Source organism: Barbus barbus (genome assembly GCF_936440315.1).
Source record: "Barbus barbus genome assembly, chromosome: 29".
Taxonomy (NCBI): domain Eukaryota; kingdom Metazoa; phylum Chordata; class Actinopteri; order Cypriniformes; family Cyprinidae; genus Barbus; species Barbus barbus.
The window spans coordinates 17922592-17940637 of NC_136757.1; the positions used below are offsets into that span (position 1 = coordinate 17922592).

General features: G+C 36.8%; 1 protein-coding gene across 5 annotated transcripts; it reads right to left on the bottom strand.

The window, feature by feature from the left end:
* Positions 1 to 578: 578 nt before the first annotated feature.
* On the bottom strand, positions 579 to 14562 carry ppardb (peroxisome proliferator-activated receptor delta b). 5 transcript variants are annotated; one of them, XM_079384525.1, is made up of 8 exons: positions 13816 to 14539; positions 7718 to 8171; positions 7015 to 7166; positions 6410 to 6548; positions 3680 to 3879; positions 3232 to 3435; positions 2792 to 3035; positions 579 to 2557 (listed from the first exon to the last, which is right to left on the bottom strand). In XM_079384525.1, exons 2-8 carry the CDS (start codon positions 8115 to 8117, stop codon positions 2310 to 2312), a joined length of 1587 nt encoding a protein of 528 aa, XP_079240651.1. In that variant the 5' UTR covers positions 8118 to 8171; positions 13816 to 14539; the 3' UTR covers positions 579 to 2309. The 5 variants fall into 5 exon arrangements, with proteins under 5 accessions (XP_079240651.1, XP_079240653.1, XP_079240652.1 ...); XM_079384527.1 differs by having other exon boundaries at positions 589 to 2557; positions 14516 to 14562; XM_079384526.1 differs by having other exon boundaries at positions 589 to 2557; positions 14305 to 14558.
* Between the last annotated feature and the right edge of the window lie 3484 nt (positions 14563 to 18046).

Here is an 18046-nt window from a genome sequence, read left to right on the forward strand (position 1 = left end):
GGCCTTCCCATTTGGACGCGTGATGGACAGGGAGGCATCTTAAATCTTGATGCCCAGTGAGGGTCCGAATGAATTACATCAAACGGTTCCTTCGAACACAATCGGTTTAGATGATCAATTTAGCGATTCTTGTATATCATGGTGCAATTGCGTCATAATGCGATACTTTCCTACATATTCGTTTGTATTATGGGTGTCTGTTGTAATTTTATATGTCCCTGAACCTAAATATAGCAATAGCACAACACTAATTATATATAGCCTACTAAATATGCTATTTAAAATCAGCTCTGATAAGTCGATTCTTTGTTCAATATGACTCGAGAACCGAGCCCGATTCGATTCGCGAATGAATCAATCTGAATTCAGACACGCCATTCAGTAGTTCAAACTCGTTTAGGAAGCAAAAGTTAAAAGATTTGAAAAACAAAAACTATTCGTTATGATGCCTTGCAACATTTCATTTACTTAAACATGACATTTAGACTAAACTAATTAAGAATTAATCGTGAAATATGTGCACCGGATAAAACGGGAGGTTTAGTCATACAATAAAGGGTTATTCATTGACGCCAATTGTTTCTTATTAAAATGTTTAATAATTTTTCACACATTTTATTAGTTTGGTAAACCGAAAGTGATTAAAAATATTACACTAACATATTCAAATTGCTTGTGAACTATAGGTATATCTGGAGCTTTTCATAAATCACAAAAAACTTAAGAGATGTCTGGAATTGTTTTACTGTGATCCAAATAATATTCCACAAATCATAACACTTGCGCATCTTGTCAGTGAAGCAAGACATTGCTGAGATGGGCCAGACTGTAAAAGTAGAACGATATTGGTGAACATGTGGTGTGAAAATAGATGACCAAAAAAAAAGTACTTTTAAAATAAGAAAAGAAAAAACGAATTTCTTATAATTTCATATTATTGTGCTCTCTAGTTTCACAGTAACAGGTTTCTACATGATCATAGACATCACTCTGACATCAAGTTCCATCTTGAATAAACAGATCAGGAAAGCAAATTTCAGCCATAAGAGAAAATCTCAGATATTTCTGAGAGATTTCTGGATGTGAAATGGTAGATGTGTTGCACATCATAATAATACTAATTAATGTAATTCAACATTAAAACTGCTTTTTAACACATGTACACTGAATTCCCAAATTATTCAGCACTGTTTTTGACAAGACCTGTTCTAAACTCAGAAGTGTCCAAGCTACTTCAATAAAGGTCAATGCAAGCATTTACTTAAAATCCATTCCATCCATGTACATACAACTATCATGACATGATCATTTAGCAATTAATTAATGCATCTGATTTAAAGAATTAATTTAAGTTTAGATGTGTACTATAAATCAATTTGACCATAATGTTCTAGTTTGAATGTAACCACAGCCTGCTTGCTTTCAATCACTCAATACATGTTAACATTCATAAAACATGTTCAATCAACATATAATGGAAGACCTAATTTAATACAACTACTCATTAAGGAGACAATGAGATCTCAGTGATGTCGTGTCTCAAATCAGTAAATATGACTTTGAGACTGGTACCGGACAGTATGCTAACATACAAGTACCATCAAGGTACTAGATCTTAACAAAGAGATCAATACAGAAGAATTATATAAACATATCAAGTGAACAAACATTTCCTTCCATACAGCTGAAATTATCACACTGTTGTAGGTTTATCCCAAAGAGTGAATTATTAAACAGATTTGTCTTCAGTTTCAATACCAATATATATTTGTAGCAGCTGACGCTGAAAACAACACCCTCGAAAGTAGTAACATAATTCCTAAAAAAAAAATATATAACTGACTGCTGTACAGTTTTGTGAGGAGTCTAACTTTTACTTTAGTAAAGGTGCCTAATCAAACAGAATCAGGAGAACAGAAGAACTACAAAATAAAAGCCCTACAAACACATACATTGAGTTGCATTACAAGAGCTTGAGTGTGCTCTGATGTCCTCAAAGAAACATACTAGATATCACTTGCAAACCAAAACCATGATGGAAAAGACAACTTGTAAAGGTGTTAGCCCTCATCAAGCAAATGAAGAATAACATGACGGTAGTAGTAGTAGTAGTAAACGGTGACTAGATGTTCTGCATCCTTCAGTTTAAATAAAAAACACTCCGCAAAAATCAGAGAAAATATCAGTATTCAAAGTCAATATTTGTAAAGTCCTTTACAAAAATCCATTTTAAAAAACAAAGCACCGCAGTGCTATTAAGATGTGTGCACTCTCTCCATTCAGGAGGGAATCTGAAGTCCATTCTTCAGTCAATACATGTCTTTATAGATCTCCTGTAAAAGCGGGTGGAGGGAGGTCTCAGATTCAGTCTTTTTGATCATCTGAACCAGCTGGGCATTCTCTGTGACCAGCTGTCTGAGGTCGGCCATTTTCTGGAGCAGTTTGGGGAAGAGATGAGGAGAGTCAGGGTGGTGCACCTGAAGATGCTGGTCCAGAGCTTGCAGGATGCCATCCTGGATCTGTTCGACCTGCTTCACGTTCATCAGCCCGGGACGATCTAGAGCAAAGAGAAACCATTTTTAGCATCCATTTTCTTCTGTAGCTATTTTACTGACATGTGAACATTACAATTAATTGGTTTACATCCAGTGTAAAGTGTGCTTTTTCTTGTTATGATAAACAAGCTTTTGATCTCTTCTAATGTTTGGTTCTCATTTGTGGATGTAAAGTGTATAAACAACAACAAAAGACATTTGAAAACATACTGATCAAACAAACACCACGGCCTTACCTCCGCACAGTATGATGGCTGCCACAAACAGAGCCAGGTCACTGTCATCCAGCTCCAGGGCATTGAATTTCACCGCAAACTCAAATTTGGGCTCCATGATCTCACTGAAAGGTTTGCGTAGACTACGCAGGAACTCTCTCGTCACAAAGCCCTTCCCATTGGCCACCAGCAGCCCGTCTTTATTCATGAGCGATGGGAGCATTGCAAATATGGCCTCATGGACTCCATATTTTAATAGGGTTACCTGAGAGAAAAATTGGGAGATGACTTAAGTGGAAGAATATGCATCAATATTTAATTCAAGTATAATAAATCTTTTTTTTAACTAATGAGGGGAAAAAAACATCAATCCTAGCAGTCACTACTTGAAATGAATAAACTACTAACAATAGATTTAAAGGGTTACAACAAGGTAGTAAAGTAACATGGATCCTTCTCACTTGATCATTAAGGAAGAGATCCACAAAGCCAGGGATGTTTTTGGCAAACTCTGTGAGCTCTCGCACAGTTTCAACTGTAGTGCACTGGCAGCGGTAGAAGACATGAACCCCGATCTCTTTGTTGGGTGGTGCTCCATTAAGCTGGTTCCAGACCAGCCCGTTTTCTGCCTGCCACAGTGAGTCCATATCATGGATCACAAAAGGCTGGAGATGAAATGACAGAAATCAAAAACAACTGGAATAACTACAAATCAATCATATAATATTTTGTGTAAAAATAAACAAACCCACAAGAACATCATTTTAAAATCAGTTTTAACATCAAAATAAATATTGCCTTATCGTATCTGGCAGAACTTCAATAACGTGCATCCTTAGACTTTCTAAAATAAACCATATAAGAAAACGGAGTTTGTCAGTGGCATCTCACTGAAAGCTGAGCGCATACCGATGTGCAACTCGTCTTGCCCGTGAGGATGCTCCGTGCTTTCTTCTTGGTCATGTTGAGGTTCCTCAGGTAGGATGTGTTGACATGCTTGGCCAGTGTTTTGAGGTCAGCTCCACTAGAGCTTTGCAGTTTCTCCCCAGCGAGGAGCCCGGCCACTAGCTTCTTCTTCTCCGCCTCTGGCATACGTCCGTACCTAATCGCTGAGGCAAAGAAACATAAACAAGCTCCATTTATCACAAAATAACCCAGCACACATTTCAAAATAATGCAACAATTTATGAAGACTGAAATATTCATTACTGAGTATGACTACTCTAGTAAAAAAGTAATACATTTAAAATACATTTATTCCATACTAAGTATAGTTAAAATCTATTAACATTTACTGACAGATAACTCTAGACTTTCTGAGATAAAAAGTACACTTCTCCTTTGCCGAGATAATCCATCCACCTCACAGGTGTGACATATCAAGATGCTGATTAGACATCATGATTATTGCACAAGTGTGCCTTAGGTTGGCCACAATAAAAGGCCACTCTAAAATGTGCAGTTTTACTGTATTGGGGGCGGGTCCGAAAACCAGTCAGTATCTGGTGTGACCACCATGTTCCTCACGCAGTGCAACACATCTCCTTCGCATAGAGTTGATCAGGTTGTCCACTCCTCTTCAATGGCTGTGCGAAGTTGCTGGATATTGGCAGGAACTGCAACACGCTGTCGTATCCGCCGATCCAGAGCATCCCAAACATGCTCAATGGGTGACCTGTCCGGTGAGTATGCTGGCCATGCAAGAACTGGGATGTTTTCAGCTTCCATGAATTGTGTACAGATCCTTACAACATGGGGCCGTGCATTATCATGCTGCAACATGAGGTGATGGTCGTGGATGAATGGCACAACAATGGGCCTCAGGATCTCGTCATGGTATCTATGTGCATTCAAAATGTCATCAATAAAATGCACCTGTGATCGTTGTCCATAACATACGCCTGCCCATACCATAGCCCCACCGCTCACCCACACGACGCCATACATGCTGTCTGCCATCGGCCCTGTACAGTGAAAACCATGATTCATCCGTGAAGAGAATACCTCTCCAAAGTGCCAGACGCCATCGAATGTGAGAATTTGCCCACTCAAGTTGAACTGCAGTCAGGTCGAGACCCCGATGAGGACGACGAGCATGCAGATAAGCTTCCCTGAGATGGTTTCTGACAGTTTATGCAGAAATTCTTTGGTTATGCAAACCGATTGTTGCAGCAGCTGTCTGGGTGGCTGGTCTCAGACGATCTTGGAGGTGAAGATGCTGGATGTGGAGGTCCTGAGCTGGTGTGGTTACACGTGGTCTGCGGTTGTGAGGCCGGTTGGATGTACTGCCAAAATTCTGAAACGCCTTTGGAGACGGCTTATGGTAGAGACATGAACATTCAATTCACGGGCAACAGCTCTGGTGGACTTTCCTGCAGTCAGCATGCCAATTGCACGCTCCCTCAAAACTTGCGACATCTGTGGCATTGTGCTGTGTGATAAAACTGCACATTTTAGAGTGGCCTTTTATTGTGGCCAGTCTAAGGCACACCTGTGCAATAATCATGCTGTCTAATCAGCAAGTTGATATGCCACACCTGGTAGGTGGATGGATTATCTCGGCAAAGGAGAAGTGCTCACTAACACAGATTTAGACAGATTTGTGAACAATATTTGAGAGAAATAGGCCTTTTGTGTACATAGAAAAAGTCTTAGAGCTTAGAGTTCAGCTCATGAAAAATGGGGCAAAAACAAGTGTTGCGTTTATAATTTTGTTCAGTGTATAATTAAACTTTACTTGGCATATTACTTATGCACAATACACTTTTCTTAATATCAAGTTTAAAATGTGTTTTAATGTCATTTTTGATGAGGATTGCAGGATCTTAGAATAATATCAGACTTTAAATGCAAAATATTTAAAGTGACGGATACTTGCAATAGTTCCACTTTAGCACAATAAAATATACTAAGTATATCTTTAATTGTACTTCAGCAATACTTCTGCACAATTAAAGTGCATTAAGTACAAAATTAGTTGTTCCAATTTAGCAGACTTTAAGTATACCAGTTTAGTATACTAAAAGTACAACTGCAGGACATTTTATTAAGTACATACATATAAAAATGTATATGTAGTATACTTAGTATGAAATAAATGTATTTCAAATACATTTAAGTATATTTATTTTTCACTAGGTTATTAAATGAATATTTGACACAAAAATGTACCCACCCTCAGACCATCCAAGATGCTGATGAGTTTGTTTCTTCATCGGAAATGATGACGTGAATGGGTGCCGTCAGAATGAAAGTTCAAACAGTTGAAAAAACAGTGAAGGTAAAACATTAAAGCATCCTAATGATGAATACGTTTCTAACAAACACAGACTAGAGTTATGTGGATTACTTGTGGATTATTGTGATGTTTTTATCAGCTGTTTGGACTCTCATTCTGACGGCACCCCTTCACTGCAGAGGATCTAATGGTGAGCAATATTGCACTAAATTTCTGCAAATCTGTTCTGATGAAGAAAGAAACTCATCTATATCTGGGATGGCCTGAGGGTGAGTAAATTTTCAGCAAATTTTCATTTTTGTGATTATTCCTTAAATATTCAGTTTGCACATTAAGTGGGATGTAAAATGAGAATCAAAATTCTGAATGTTTTAAATTGTGGTTTTATGCAGGCTGCTCACCATCATGTGACATGCCCAATGCCAGGCACTTCTGGAAGCGACAGTACTGGCATTTGTTCCGGCTCTTTTTCTGGACTTTACAGGCACGCTCACACCTCTCATACTCCAGCTTCATACGAATGGTGCGTCTGAAAAACCCCTTTTAAAAAAAAAGATGACAATTCCTCACTGAAAAACAGCAAGGCAAATATGCACTTGGATTTCTGAATTATTTCACCACAGAAACGTATCTTTAAGCATTAGGAAGCCCAGAGATTTAAGGTAAGGAAATAGTGGTTTTATTAAAGATGATATAAGAGATTTAAGTCATTTTGCTAAAATTACAGTCTTGAATTAGACTGGCCCATCCCTTCAAACACAAAAACCCTTCAAAAATTCCAGCCAATTCACATGCAGACCAGGTTTCCGCTTGGTTGAAAAAAAGAAAAAAAAGAAAACTGGCAGATGTGATTACTCAGGAAATCTATTTCAGTGATATCTGTTAGAAAGCATTGCTTACGGCACCTTTAATGTTGGTATATTATAGATGACGTTTATTTTAGGCCAAAAATCCGGTTTGTGAACTACCTTGACTGTAGTAGTTTGGACAAGTTCAGTAAAATTACCTTGCAGCCTTCACAAGCATGAACTCCATAATGAAATCCTGAGGCTTTATCTCCACAAATGCGGCACTCAACGTTCAGGCCCATACTACTGGGGTCATCCCGACCCAGCCGTAACTGGTCTGACAGTGAGAGAGAGGGGTTCTGTAACGAATCTATAAATGTGAGATAGACACCGAAATAAAATTTAAAGCATCTCTTATCAGAGCACTACAAAAGTATATATTTTATGAATAAGCTATTACTAAAGTATTTATTTACATTTATTTTAGCATCAGAAAGCCTGAATGAATGTCTATTGAATGTTTTGGTGTCAGAAAACAATTCTCTTCTATATTTTACTATTGATTTTAATCTCCTATTAATATTGTTCAAAGTTTCAAAGCCAACAAAGGATAAAACCAGGTCATGATTAAGTCATAAAAGTATTATATCAATTATAATAACATAATAGTAATAAAATGTATTTGTTTTGCTGTCAACTATATGTGTGTGTATGTATGTATTTATGCATAGTTGCATAAATACAGTAAATATTCAATAATAAATGTTATGCTTTTCAGAAATACATTGATTGTATTAATGATGTAGAAGCCTTTGAAATTCATGTATCAAATATGACACATACATATTTTCAGGGATAAGTGGGCGAAAAAAAAATCATAATGTCATAATATTTGGCTCTGATGTGTAAGCGCAGTTTTACCTGGAAACATTTCAGCTGTTACAGGAGTGTCACTATTCTGTTGAGGACTCTCCTGCGATGTCCCATTTCCATTCTGTAGAGTGCCCCCCCACGATCCCTTGCTGCTGGGTGAGACCTCTAATCCTGCGGCATCAGACGTCTTGCTGCCCTCCACCTCCTCACCCGATGCTGAGCTTGGCTCCTGTAGGTCTGACATCCCTCCACAGTCTGAGGATGCAGACTCACCCTCCTGGACTGCCATCCATGTTGTGTCTTCAAGAATCTGGACAGGGTTCAAGTCTGTCCGCGGAGAGGACTGGCACTCTGAAACTCCTGTGAACACAAGGGCCTCCTGGGCTGCTGCGATGTCTACGGGGCTGTCACATTTCTTTTCTGAGGTAGGTTGCTCAACCTGTTCCATGGTTCTCCTATATGGCTGCTAAATCTCATAACCATCCATCACGTGACATTGCCTCTGAAAAGACAAAAGACAAGTAGAGAGATTTGAAATATAGCAGTGGTGCATTAAAACAACACTGTATCAGAATATGACCATCATCTCTGGTGAAGTAACCTGGTGTTTAGTGTATGGAAGGCCAAAAACGCGTGAAATACATGTTAAATACACATGAAAAATCAGTTTGAACGGTTCCGTGTCATTGGCTGCTGAAAACTTGGGTCAAACCATTTATGTGAGCTTAAGGGGGTGTACCATTCATAGACTAGGCTACCACAATTTAACAATTTAACTTTTGTTACTTTTTTTAAAACTTTTTGATGTTGAATCGATGATTTTGAATTTTTGTGTGTGTGCTCCTTGCTCAAGTGTGACAAAATTCAATTAAAAAAACCCGCAGTTTTTTTTCATAAATTCTATTCTTTTTTGGGTCCGGGTCAAACACCCACAAACTCTTCGAATCCACTCCAAATTTTTTTGTGTGTGTTCCCGATGCAATGTGACAAAAGTCAAGAAGTCTCGTATCATAACGATCAACGCTCGATTAAAAAAAAAAAAAAAAAACTCCAATCATCTCAGACTGGTTTCTTGAACATGAAAATGAGTTACACGGACAGGGAGCTCATTCTGCGGGCCGCCAGACTTCATGCAACGGTGAAAACAGCCGACGGAGCAACGCTGTCTTTCTTTCCAGATTATTCTCCAGTCACCGCAAAAAGTGCATTTGCACCAATTAGGAAGGAAATGAGAAATGCTGGCATCCAGAATGTTCTTCTTTATCCTGCAATGCTGAAGGTCATTCTCAATCAAGGTGAACCTAAAATGCTATACTCCCCAGAAGAAGCAAGAGTTTTTCTCAGATCCCTTTCATCCACCAACTCTCAGTGAACTTCATCTGGACATTTGCGGTCTAATTGGAGAAGAGATGCTCTAAATGTTAGGTGACTGTGTCTTTCACTGTTCATTTTAATGTTCACTTCTTAATTCATAGTTACTAGAAGCTTTCATTGTGCATACAGTATTTTTTACTGATTATGTTATTTTATTTGTTTCTAGTTGTATTCCTTCTCTCTCCCTTTTCTATTTATATATTTAATTTTTTCTAAATAGACATACTACCAAGTCAATATGTGGCTATGGGGCCAATGTTGGTGCTTCAGTTATGTGCAGGTTTTTGTTGATGCCACGGACCACATTAAGGAGTGCTGGCAGATCAAGATTTGTTCTCGGTTTGATCTGCCATAGCTCATGGGAATGTATTTACATATTTTTTGAATAGTGATGGGAAGGGTGGGGGGTGGTTTAATGGTAGACTCAACTGGTTTTATTTTAAAACTTGCATTTTGTCTTATTATGCAGTAATTATGTTCGATACCTATGACTGACCTTAATATTCTGAGTTGTAATATTAATGGGCTAAATGGCCCTCACAAACATACAGGCTTTCTGGATTTTTTCTGCGAAGAATCCCATTTGAAAGAGGAGCATATACACTGGTGTAATAAGTTTTATGAAGTGGTATCTCACTCATCTTCGGATACTAAAACCAAGGGCGTCCTAATATTGGTGTGGAAGGCTTTAAGTATTACTATTTTAGACAAAGACTGTGATAAATTAAATCTGAATTTATGAATGATGCAATGGTCTGTATCTTAAACCTGCATTGATTGCTTACCTCCACTGTAACTGATTTCCCCACACAAATGTTAATGCTTTGATGCTAACTTAAGTTTGATCACTGTTAAAGCTAGAATGTCCACTAATGTGTTTTATTTACAAAAAGGCGTGAGTGAAGAAAAACGAAGCTATTTAAATATGATTTATATAGACTATACAAAGAAAAAAAGAAAAGAAAAAGACATAATTAGGCATGTTAAATTGTTTGTAAATTGCCATTGTAAATGGTTTGACCCAAGTTTTCAGCAGCCAATGACACTGACCCGTTCAAACTGATTTTTCATGTGTATTTAACATGTATTTCACGCGTATTTAACACGTTGAATAAGTGTATTTAGCGCGCTGATTTTTCACATGTAGACAACACTTATTTAATGCGTGAAATGTTGACGTGTTAAAATTCACGTTTTTGGCCCTTTTGGCCTTCCATATTAGTGTACATACTCCAGAGATTACACGGATGACCTCAGTTTGACCTGAGATCCAGTGCTGCTTGTGTCATTCCTAACTCCACCCCACCCCCGTTACCTCTCTGCTGACTCAAATAAAATTAAAGGGGGAAAAAAATGATCATGAAGATTTTTAAAGCACAGCAAGGCTTTGTTCACACTGCAGGAACAAAATTTCTTAATTCAGATTTTTCATGCGCAGAGTCTGATATTTCAAAACATATACTGCAAAAGAGGGTTGTGTCAGTAAAAAAAATCATTCATTTTCCTCATAAAGATAATTATTTTTAACAACAAACTTTTTTTTTCATCAAGGCCACATTAAATTGATCAAAGAGACTGTAAAGACATTTTAAATATTACAAAAGATTTCAAATGAATGCTGTTTTTCTTTAATAAAAATAGTGATGCATCAGTTTCCACTAAAATGTTAAACAATTATATATAAGCAATTTCAACATTGCTAATAAGACATTTTTCTTGAGCGCCAAATCAGCATATGAAAATAATGACCATGTGACTACATAAATATAAAATTGTATTAGTATTTTGTATTAATATTTCACAATATTTTAATTTTAACTTTTTTTATTTGTGATTTGGTTTGTCTTTTCTTTTTTTTAATTCCTATGAAGAAAATGAATGTGAAAATACTGCAAAACCAAGCCTGCTGAAAAAGTGGCCAGTTACCGTGGCACTCTGTTAGCCACATGAAATGTCAATCCTTTTTTGAGGCCTGGCTCAAATGCTTTCAGGAAAAGAGAATCCTTAAACGTAGAGAATCAGAAACTAGCTTTTGTCTTTTTTGGCCTTTCATTCATTCACCACTTCCGATTACATGACCTTAATCTTTTTGAGGGAGTCAGATGCAAACTGTGCTGTCAGCAATTACAGGTCTGTGGTTTATTTAGTCTACACATACAGGGTGAGTGGTGATGCATCCATTATGAGACGCTGCTAGGTTGTTTACTTAAAAAGATAAGATAACCCTGAAAAGAAAGCAGCAGTGGGACGATTGCATGACCAATAGAAAGAGATCTAGCAAAAGACTTCGGTTTTACAGAACCTACTTTAATCAGGTCACCTGAACAAGCATAGTGTATCAAAACAGAATGAAAAGAGAAAGAATAATCGTGATCTTCCTTCCTCAAGAGACACAGAACTGACTGTGCCCATGTATGTTAAGCACAGGTCGCATAACTTACATCCTAACAGAGAACAACAACTGGGCAAGGGGCCATGTCAAACACTGAGACCTGAATAAATGCTATTTGTAAAATACTGCAGAGATCCATGCTCTCACTCATGACCCATTTGCATGAGCAAACAAAAAAACCAATCTGTCAACACAAAGGTCAAGATGCATTGTGTTTCATCTGGTAAGCAGTGTACTTCCTCAGACTACAAGGTGTTTACAGAACGTCTTAAAGGGATAGTTTACCCAAAAAATTTAAATCCTGTCATCGTTTATTCACCCTCTTGTCTTTCCAAATATTCTGGGGAACACGCACTCAAAAAAAATCAAAATAAATATATATATATATATATATATATATATATATATATATAGAAACCTGGAGTCTAAACAACATTTACCCACATTGACTTTCATTGTAAAGACCAAAAAAAATACATCCATACACATTTGTACTGTCTATGAAAAGTATAGTTTTGGAAAAACATGAGGGACAAAAAATTTAGACATTGGATGAATAAGCCAGTCACATACATCATAGCTCTCAGCATGGAAACATTGATAACAGATGTGAGTGTTTGGTCATATGGAGGGTAGAGACCCCTACCAAACAGACTACTTTTGTAATCCTTGGATTCTGACAAGAGGATTACGCTGTAGCCACATCAATGTAACTAAGACAATGCAATTAAAAAAAAAACCTGTCTCAGTTGATACTGAACCACACTGGATAACATGAAAAAAACAGCACTACCGTATAGCCTATGTGCAGGCTTTACGTTAACTTATATACATGCACAGTAAATGAAGCGATCAGAAATGCTTTGAGCCACTGTTCAGACTTGTCAGCAACCAGTCGTTCTGGTTCTCAGCCTATCTGCATTGTACTGAGGCTGCACAGAGGAACTAAATGAGTCAGTGTGCAGAGGTTTTGACAGACATTAATTCCAGTGTCTGGACCTCTCAGTTGCTTCATCCTTGTTTTTAAGGCAAGACACCACAGGAAAAAACATTGAACAACTCCACTTCAGTAGTACTTGCCTTTATTCTGAAGTTTTTACAAAGTGGTTTATTCATATAGCATTTACCTATTTTATATAGCATTGTATTCCTGAAAACATGTTTTTTTTTTCTGACTCTAGACAGTATTCTCTGATTTATTTAATTTCTGAGTAACAAAAAGAGAGATCCAATGTCCCCTCTTTAAAAACCTAAACTAATGAATCATACATTTTTAACCTGGCTATATCCAGTGTTCAGATTCCTGTTCTAGAAATGCAAATTAGTGCACATTTAGTAAATAATTTAGTGTATATCATTTGCCAATTTAAACATAACATTTCAGAAAACTTACTAAAAAAATGTCTTACTGTACTGTAATTATTAATCAACTGGGTAAGTATAGTGATATCTATTAGTTAGAAATAAAATGACCTTTTTCCCCTGTGATGTCTTGCCTTAAGAGTTAAAAGACAGAAAAACTCTGGGCACTACAAAATTAATAACAAACTTGTACAAAACAACTGCTGAAGATTATATACAGTAGAACTTCACATTAACTGTTAAAACTTTAACCTTGTAAAGTGAAAGCAGTAAGTTAGGTCTTCTGTGTCCACAAGGTCACACTTGATACTTCAACATGAAGCCTTTCAAATACACAAAACATACAATTCACTTATTTTTAGCAGTATAATGTACATTTAAAAGCTTCTTTGTTTTCTCTTAAAAGTGGTACTGCCTGATCCAGAAAGCAGTATTCGTCACACAATTGCTTAAGTTGACATTTAAATGTTTTATTAAAATATGTTGCTTTAATTGCCTGATCTTTTTTTATATTTAGAACTAAAAATGTATGATAAGTCAAAATGTTTGTATAATGTGCCTACTAATGTATTCCTTGTAATGTTACATCCCTTGTTCCTTATATTGTTAATATTAGCTGTTGAAAATCTAACTTCAAGTTAACACGAACATCACTAAGGAAGCAAAGCTTGCAAATTTATAATACAAATGATGAAACTTCAACTAAGAAACAGTGACTGACATGAAGACCATTGTTGATTAACCTTAACAATTATATGTTGACAAATAACACAAAATAACCAAAAAAACTAGGCAGACTAACAGTTAGGTGGCACATCTACCTCACAGACAACAAATTTAACTTAGCTAGCTGACAAAAACATGACTTCAAAACGGTGACATCAGCTGTTTAACGGACTACAACATAAACCTATTCTAATATGGACACGTTTACTTTGTTAGTAACTTGATCGGATGAAGCAGATATGAGACTTTAAGCAAAACAGCTAGTTTGGGCTGACTAGCTGTTCTGGTTTACCTTGGTGTTTACGGGCCAGCTTCGAAGTTTCCCAGCGGTCGAGAAAATACAAATATGCTCTTCGTACGTGAAGTTAAGTTGTTTTGAGACTCAAATGAGCTCATAGTCCGTCGGTTAACATCGGGTTTGTCATCACTGCGTCCCTGTGTCTCTTATTCCACACATGCTAGTCCGAGGTTAGCACTAGCTAGTTTAACGCTAACATGTTTTTTAATTTGTTGGACACGCTTTCAGATTTCTCCCGGCAAAATAACTAACTTACGGCTAAATAGGTTTAAGATACCAAATATGGGCCTTTTCATTTCAGATTTCTGTTATATCCATTCTGCTTTAAAATCCAATCAGAAAACGGATCAAGCGATAACCATCGCGCTGCTATTCCTACACCAACTTTTGCTCAATCTGGTCTAGTAACGCCATTCACTTTGATTACTCGGTTGTCAGGGATGAGAGAAGTGAAGGAACTAGAAAAAATGCGCGTATTCTTACATTTAGCCTGAAGGGGTCGCTCTTCGGCACAAAGTAGTCCGTGAGGTTACAGAGCATACAGCGCAAAACAAATTATCGAACTCAATTTGACTTCTTACATTTAGTACAGCCGTATTTAAAATGCATAAACATGCGAATAGAACTAAATGCGCGTAGAACAATTCACATCTACAAGCGGTTTTTCAGCGTGAGTGTAATAAATGTCCCTCACCGCGGATTGACGTATGACCTAATCACATGATAGGCGTTTGTCCAATCACAGCTCGAGCAGAGGGGTTTAGTTCAGAGTCTGTTTTCCTCTCTAGGTTATACAGGCGGGTGTGTGGTTGACAGCTGAGAAAAAGCATGGCGTGAATGTTACGTAATACTATGTGGCTAGATTCAGCCAGTAGGAAATGGATGAATATTAATGCTGCTGTATGAATCATAAATGTTATTTCCCGCGAGTGTTGAACCCGTTCCGAAACTGGTTAGTTACTCTGCGCTCTGAGCTACTGGAAAATTCCATGTAATAAATATTGTTAAATGATAACAAACGAGCTTAATATAATACATAAATACTAATAATAAGTTCCAAAGTGCTCCTGTAGATGGGGCCATTAGATCGGAGTCTAACAGTAAACAGATGGACTTCAAGTTAATAATGCATCACCAAAGGAGATATTTAGCTGAATGTCCTGCTCTGTCCATACTACGAAACAGGAGTGATAGATATATAGAATAGATTAAACAAGTCGTTCATTGATGATTTTGTTTTGTTTTAGCTCTCAAGTCTCAAAAGCATTTGAGGACAAGTTTGTGTTCAGGTTTTTTCTTGTATGGTGTTGAGAGCAATGCTCGTATAAGAATTTTTATTAAATAATAAGTAAATTAACCAAAAGAAAACAGAACAACTGCACGAATGAACATGAAATGTTGGCATTAAATACAGATGTTGGCCATATGCCACACCCACATAGCATGTTTTGTGGGATTGAATGGATTTAAACATACCAATGGCACTTCAATTCATTTCATGTTTATTTGTATAGCGCTTTTCACGACACAAATCGTTGCAAAGCAGCTTTGCAGAAAGTTAAAGTTTCTACTTTATATTTAGGAGTAGCTATCAGTGGTGACTCTGTCAAGGTGATGTCCAAATGGCAGAAATTTACAGTAAAAAGCATGCAGTTAGTTAATGACATGTAGGCTTATTCAGACAGACAGCACTATTAACAGCAATGATTATATGCTGCAATCAAACTTATAGCAAAATTTGGTAGTTTTGTATTTTGGTTCAGAGTTGGCATCATCTGAGGCCCTCTGAGGTGTTGGCGTCATCTCTTCTCAGGTGTTCGATCATCTCAGATCTCTGCAAGTGTTGAATCCAGACTGAAGCTTGTGTAATTCCTAGTTACCTCGGGATGCGAGTCCCGTAGCAGAAAAAGAGACGCAAACAGAGAACAATTAGCGTAGCTGCCGTTCAATCTAAACAAAAGAATGGTCATGTGCATTTGATCAGATATAACTGAAGTGCAAGGTTGTGAGATGTGAATGCTTGGCTAATTAGATGTGTCTTTAATCTAGATTTAAACAGAGTGTGTCTGAACCCCGAACATTAGCAGGAACGCTATTCCAGTGTTTGGGAGCCAAATGCGAAAAAGCTCTACCTCCTTTAGTGTACTTTGCTACCAAAAGTCCCGCGTTTTGTGACCTGATGGATTGTAGCATGATAGAAGACTAGTAAGGTATACAGGAGTTAAACCATTTAGGGCCTTATAGTAGGCTAATGTTTTGTAACTGATACAGAATTTAACAGGTAGCCAGTGCAGAGACTATGAAATTGAGGTAATATGATCATATTTTCTTGACCTGGTAAGGACTCTAGCGGCTGCATTTTTTTAACTACCTGTAGCTTGTTTCTTGAAGATGCAGGACAACCAGCTAGCAGTGCTTTACAATAGTCCAGTCTAGAGATCATGCATGAACTAGCTTTTCTGCAACAGAAACAGGTAGCATATTCCGTAGCTTGGCAATGCTGTTTTTACATGCAAAATATGTTATTGGCACATACTGGTAGCACAATCAGATTAGCTCAAATATTTTACACCATATCATGCAGTAGGTGATTATGTGTAGTTTGTGAGTCACAGGCATAAAATCCAGCAGAAATCAGTGGCGCTTTTTAAATTCCACAAATACCCGAAGAACCTTAATGTGATTGCACCATGCATAAAAATATGGTTGTGCAATATGCAGCTTGAAAAATCTCAAAGCTCTCATTTCATGTAGCAGTCTTTTTCCTTTTTTGACTGTGCTGAGTTGTCAGTGCCGACCCATGGCACCGCGATTTAAGATATTTCGAATAAAAATCTTAAGTGGCATCAGATTTATTTACACAGACTGTTTAATGCAGATTAAGGGTGGCATGAATGATCTTATAAAATTAATGTTTTAAATATAACATTATTAACATAGGAATATTAAAAAATGATGGTGGGAAAATAAATTGTGTATAGCCTATTATATAGTTTAGGCCTAGGTATATATAAAACTAAAACCTCCAGTAGTCGTTATTAAATTAGTCATCTTAAATGAGTCATCATTCGATTCCTAAATTTCACATTTACAATGTCATGTTCGGGAAAACAGCCCTCATCTTCCTCTGATTTTGCTTAACTATGTAAAAAAAAAACAGGAACTCACCATCCCAGCTGCTATATAAAAAAAAAAAAAAAAAAAAAAAAAACGTGCCCGCACGCACCTCGTGTTTGCGGCTGAATGCAGATGATCATAATTGATGGACAACTATGCCCGTGAAAAGGCCTAATTCGGCGCCGAGAAAAAAAAAGTTGAAAACGAAGCCCGCACGTCACTTTCAGGTAGGTTACATTCATAATCAAAGAAGTAGGCTATTAAGATAATATATATATATATATATATATATATATATATATATATATATATATATATATATATATATATATATATATATATATATATATATATTTGTGGTTATAAGCAGACCTAAGCCAACAACAGCCTTTAAAATGACAAAAAATGCATTATATAAAGACAATGAGGCAACCCTGCTGAAAAAAAAAACAATATAGACAGAAAATTCTAACACCATCACAAATGAATCACAAATAGATCACAAATGCCATTACAAACCATCAACTTTTACCCATTAAAACCATAAAAAAATGGTTTTCTGTGGTGTGTTTTGGGACATATTCCATTAGGATTTATTGGTTTTTACAAGCCACCAATAAAACGTGACCAATTACCAGTAGAGACCAACAGGGTCCATTACAGTTTCCATTAAAACCAATACAAGTCCCATTATAACCAGTAAAACCATTAACAATTTTGTGATGGTGTCTATTGTTTTTTTCAACATTACATGTTATTACAAATGCCTGCAAAGGGAGCCAAAGGCCTGGTCATTGCTGCTGTTACACTTACAGGACGATCAAGTCCTTGTTTAATAGGCTATTGACCAAATATTTAATTCAAATATCCACTTAATCTTTCATTTTTGGCCACCTTTTTGCTATAGATGACACAGCCTCTATAATTTCTTCAACAAAAAACATGCGGACATCACAACCTTACAAAAAATAACCATGGTTTTCGTATAAAACTGCTTAATTTTCTTTTGCATGATTTCTGAATGCTTGAGATCATAAAATCAATCAGACAACTGTATTACTGCCATAAGTAACTGTCTAGAGCTACAATTGTAATTTGTAAATAATAC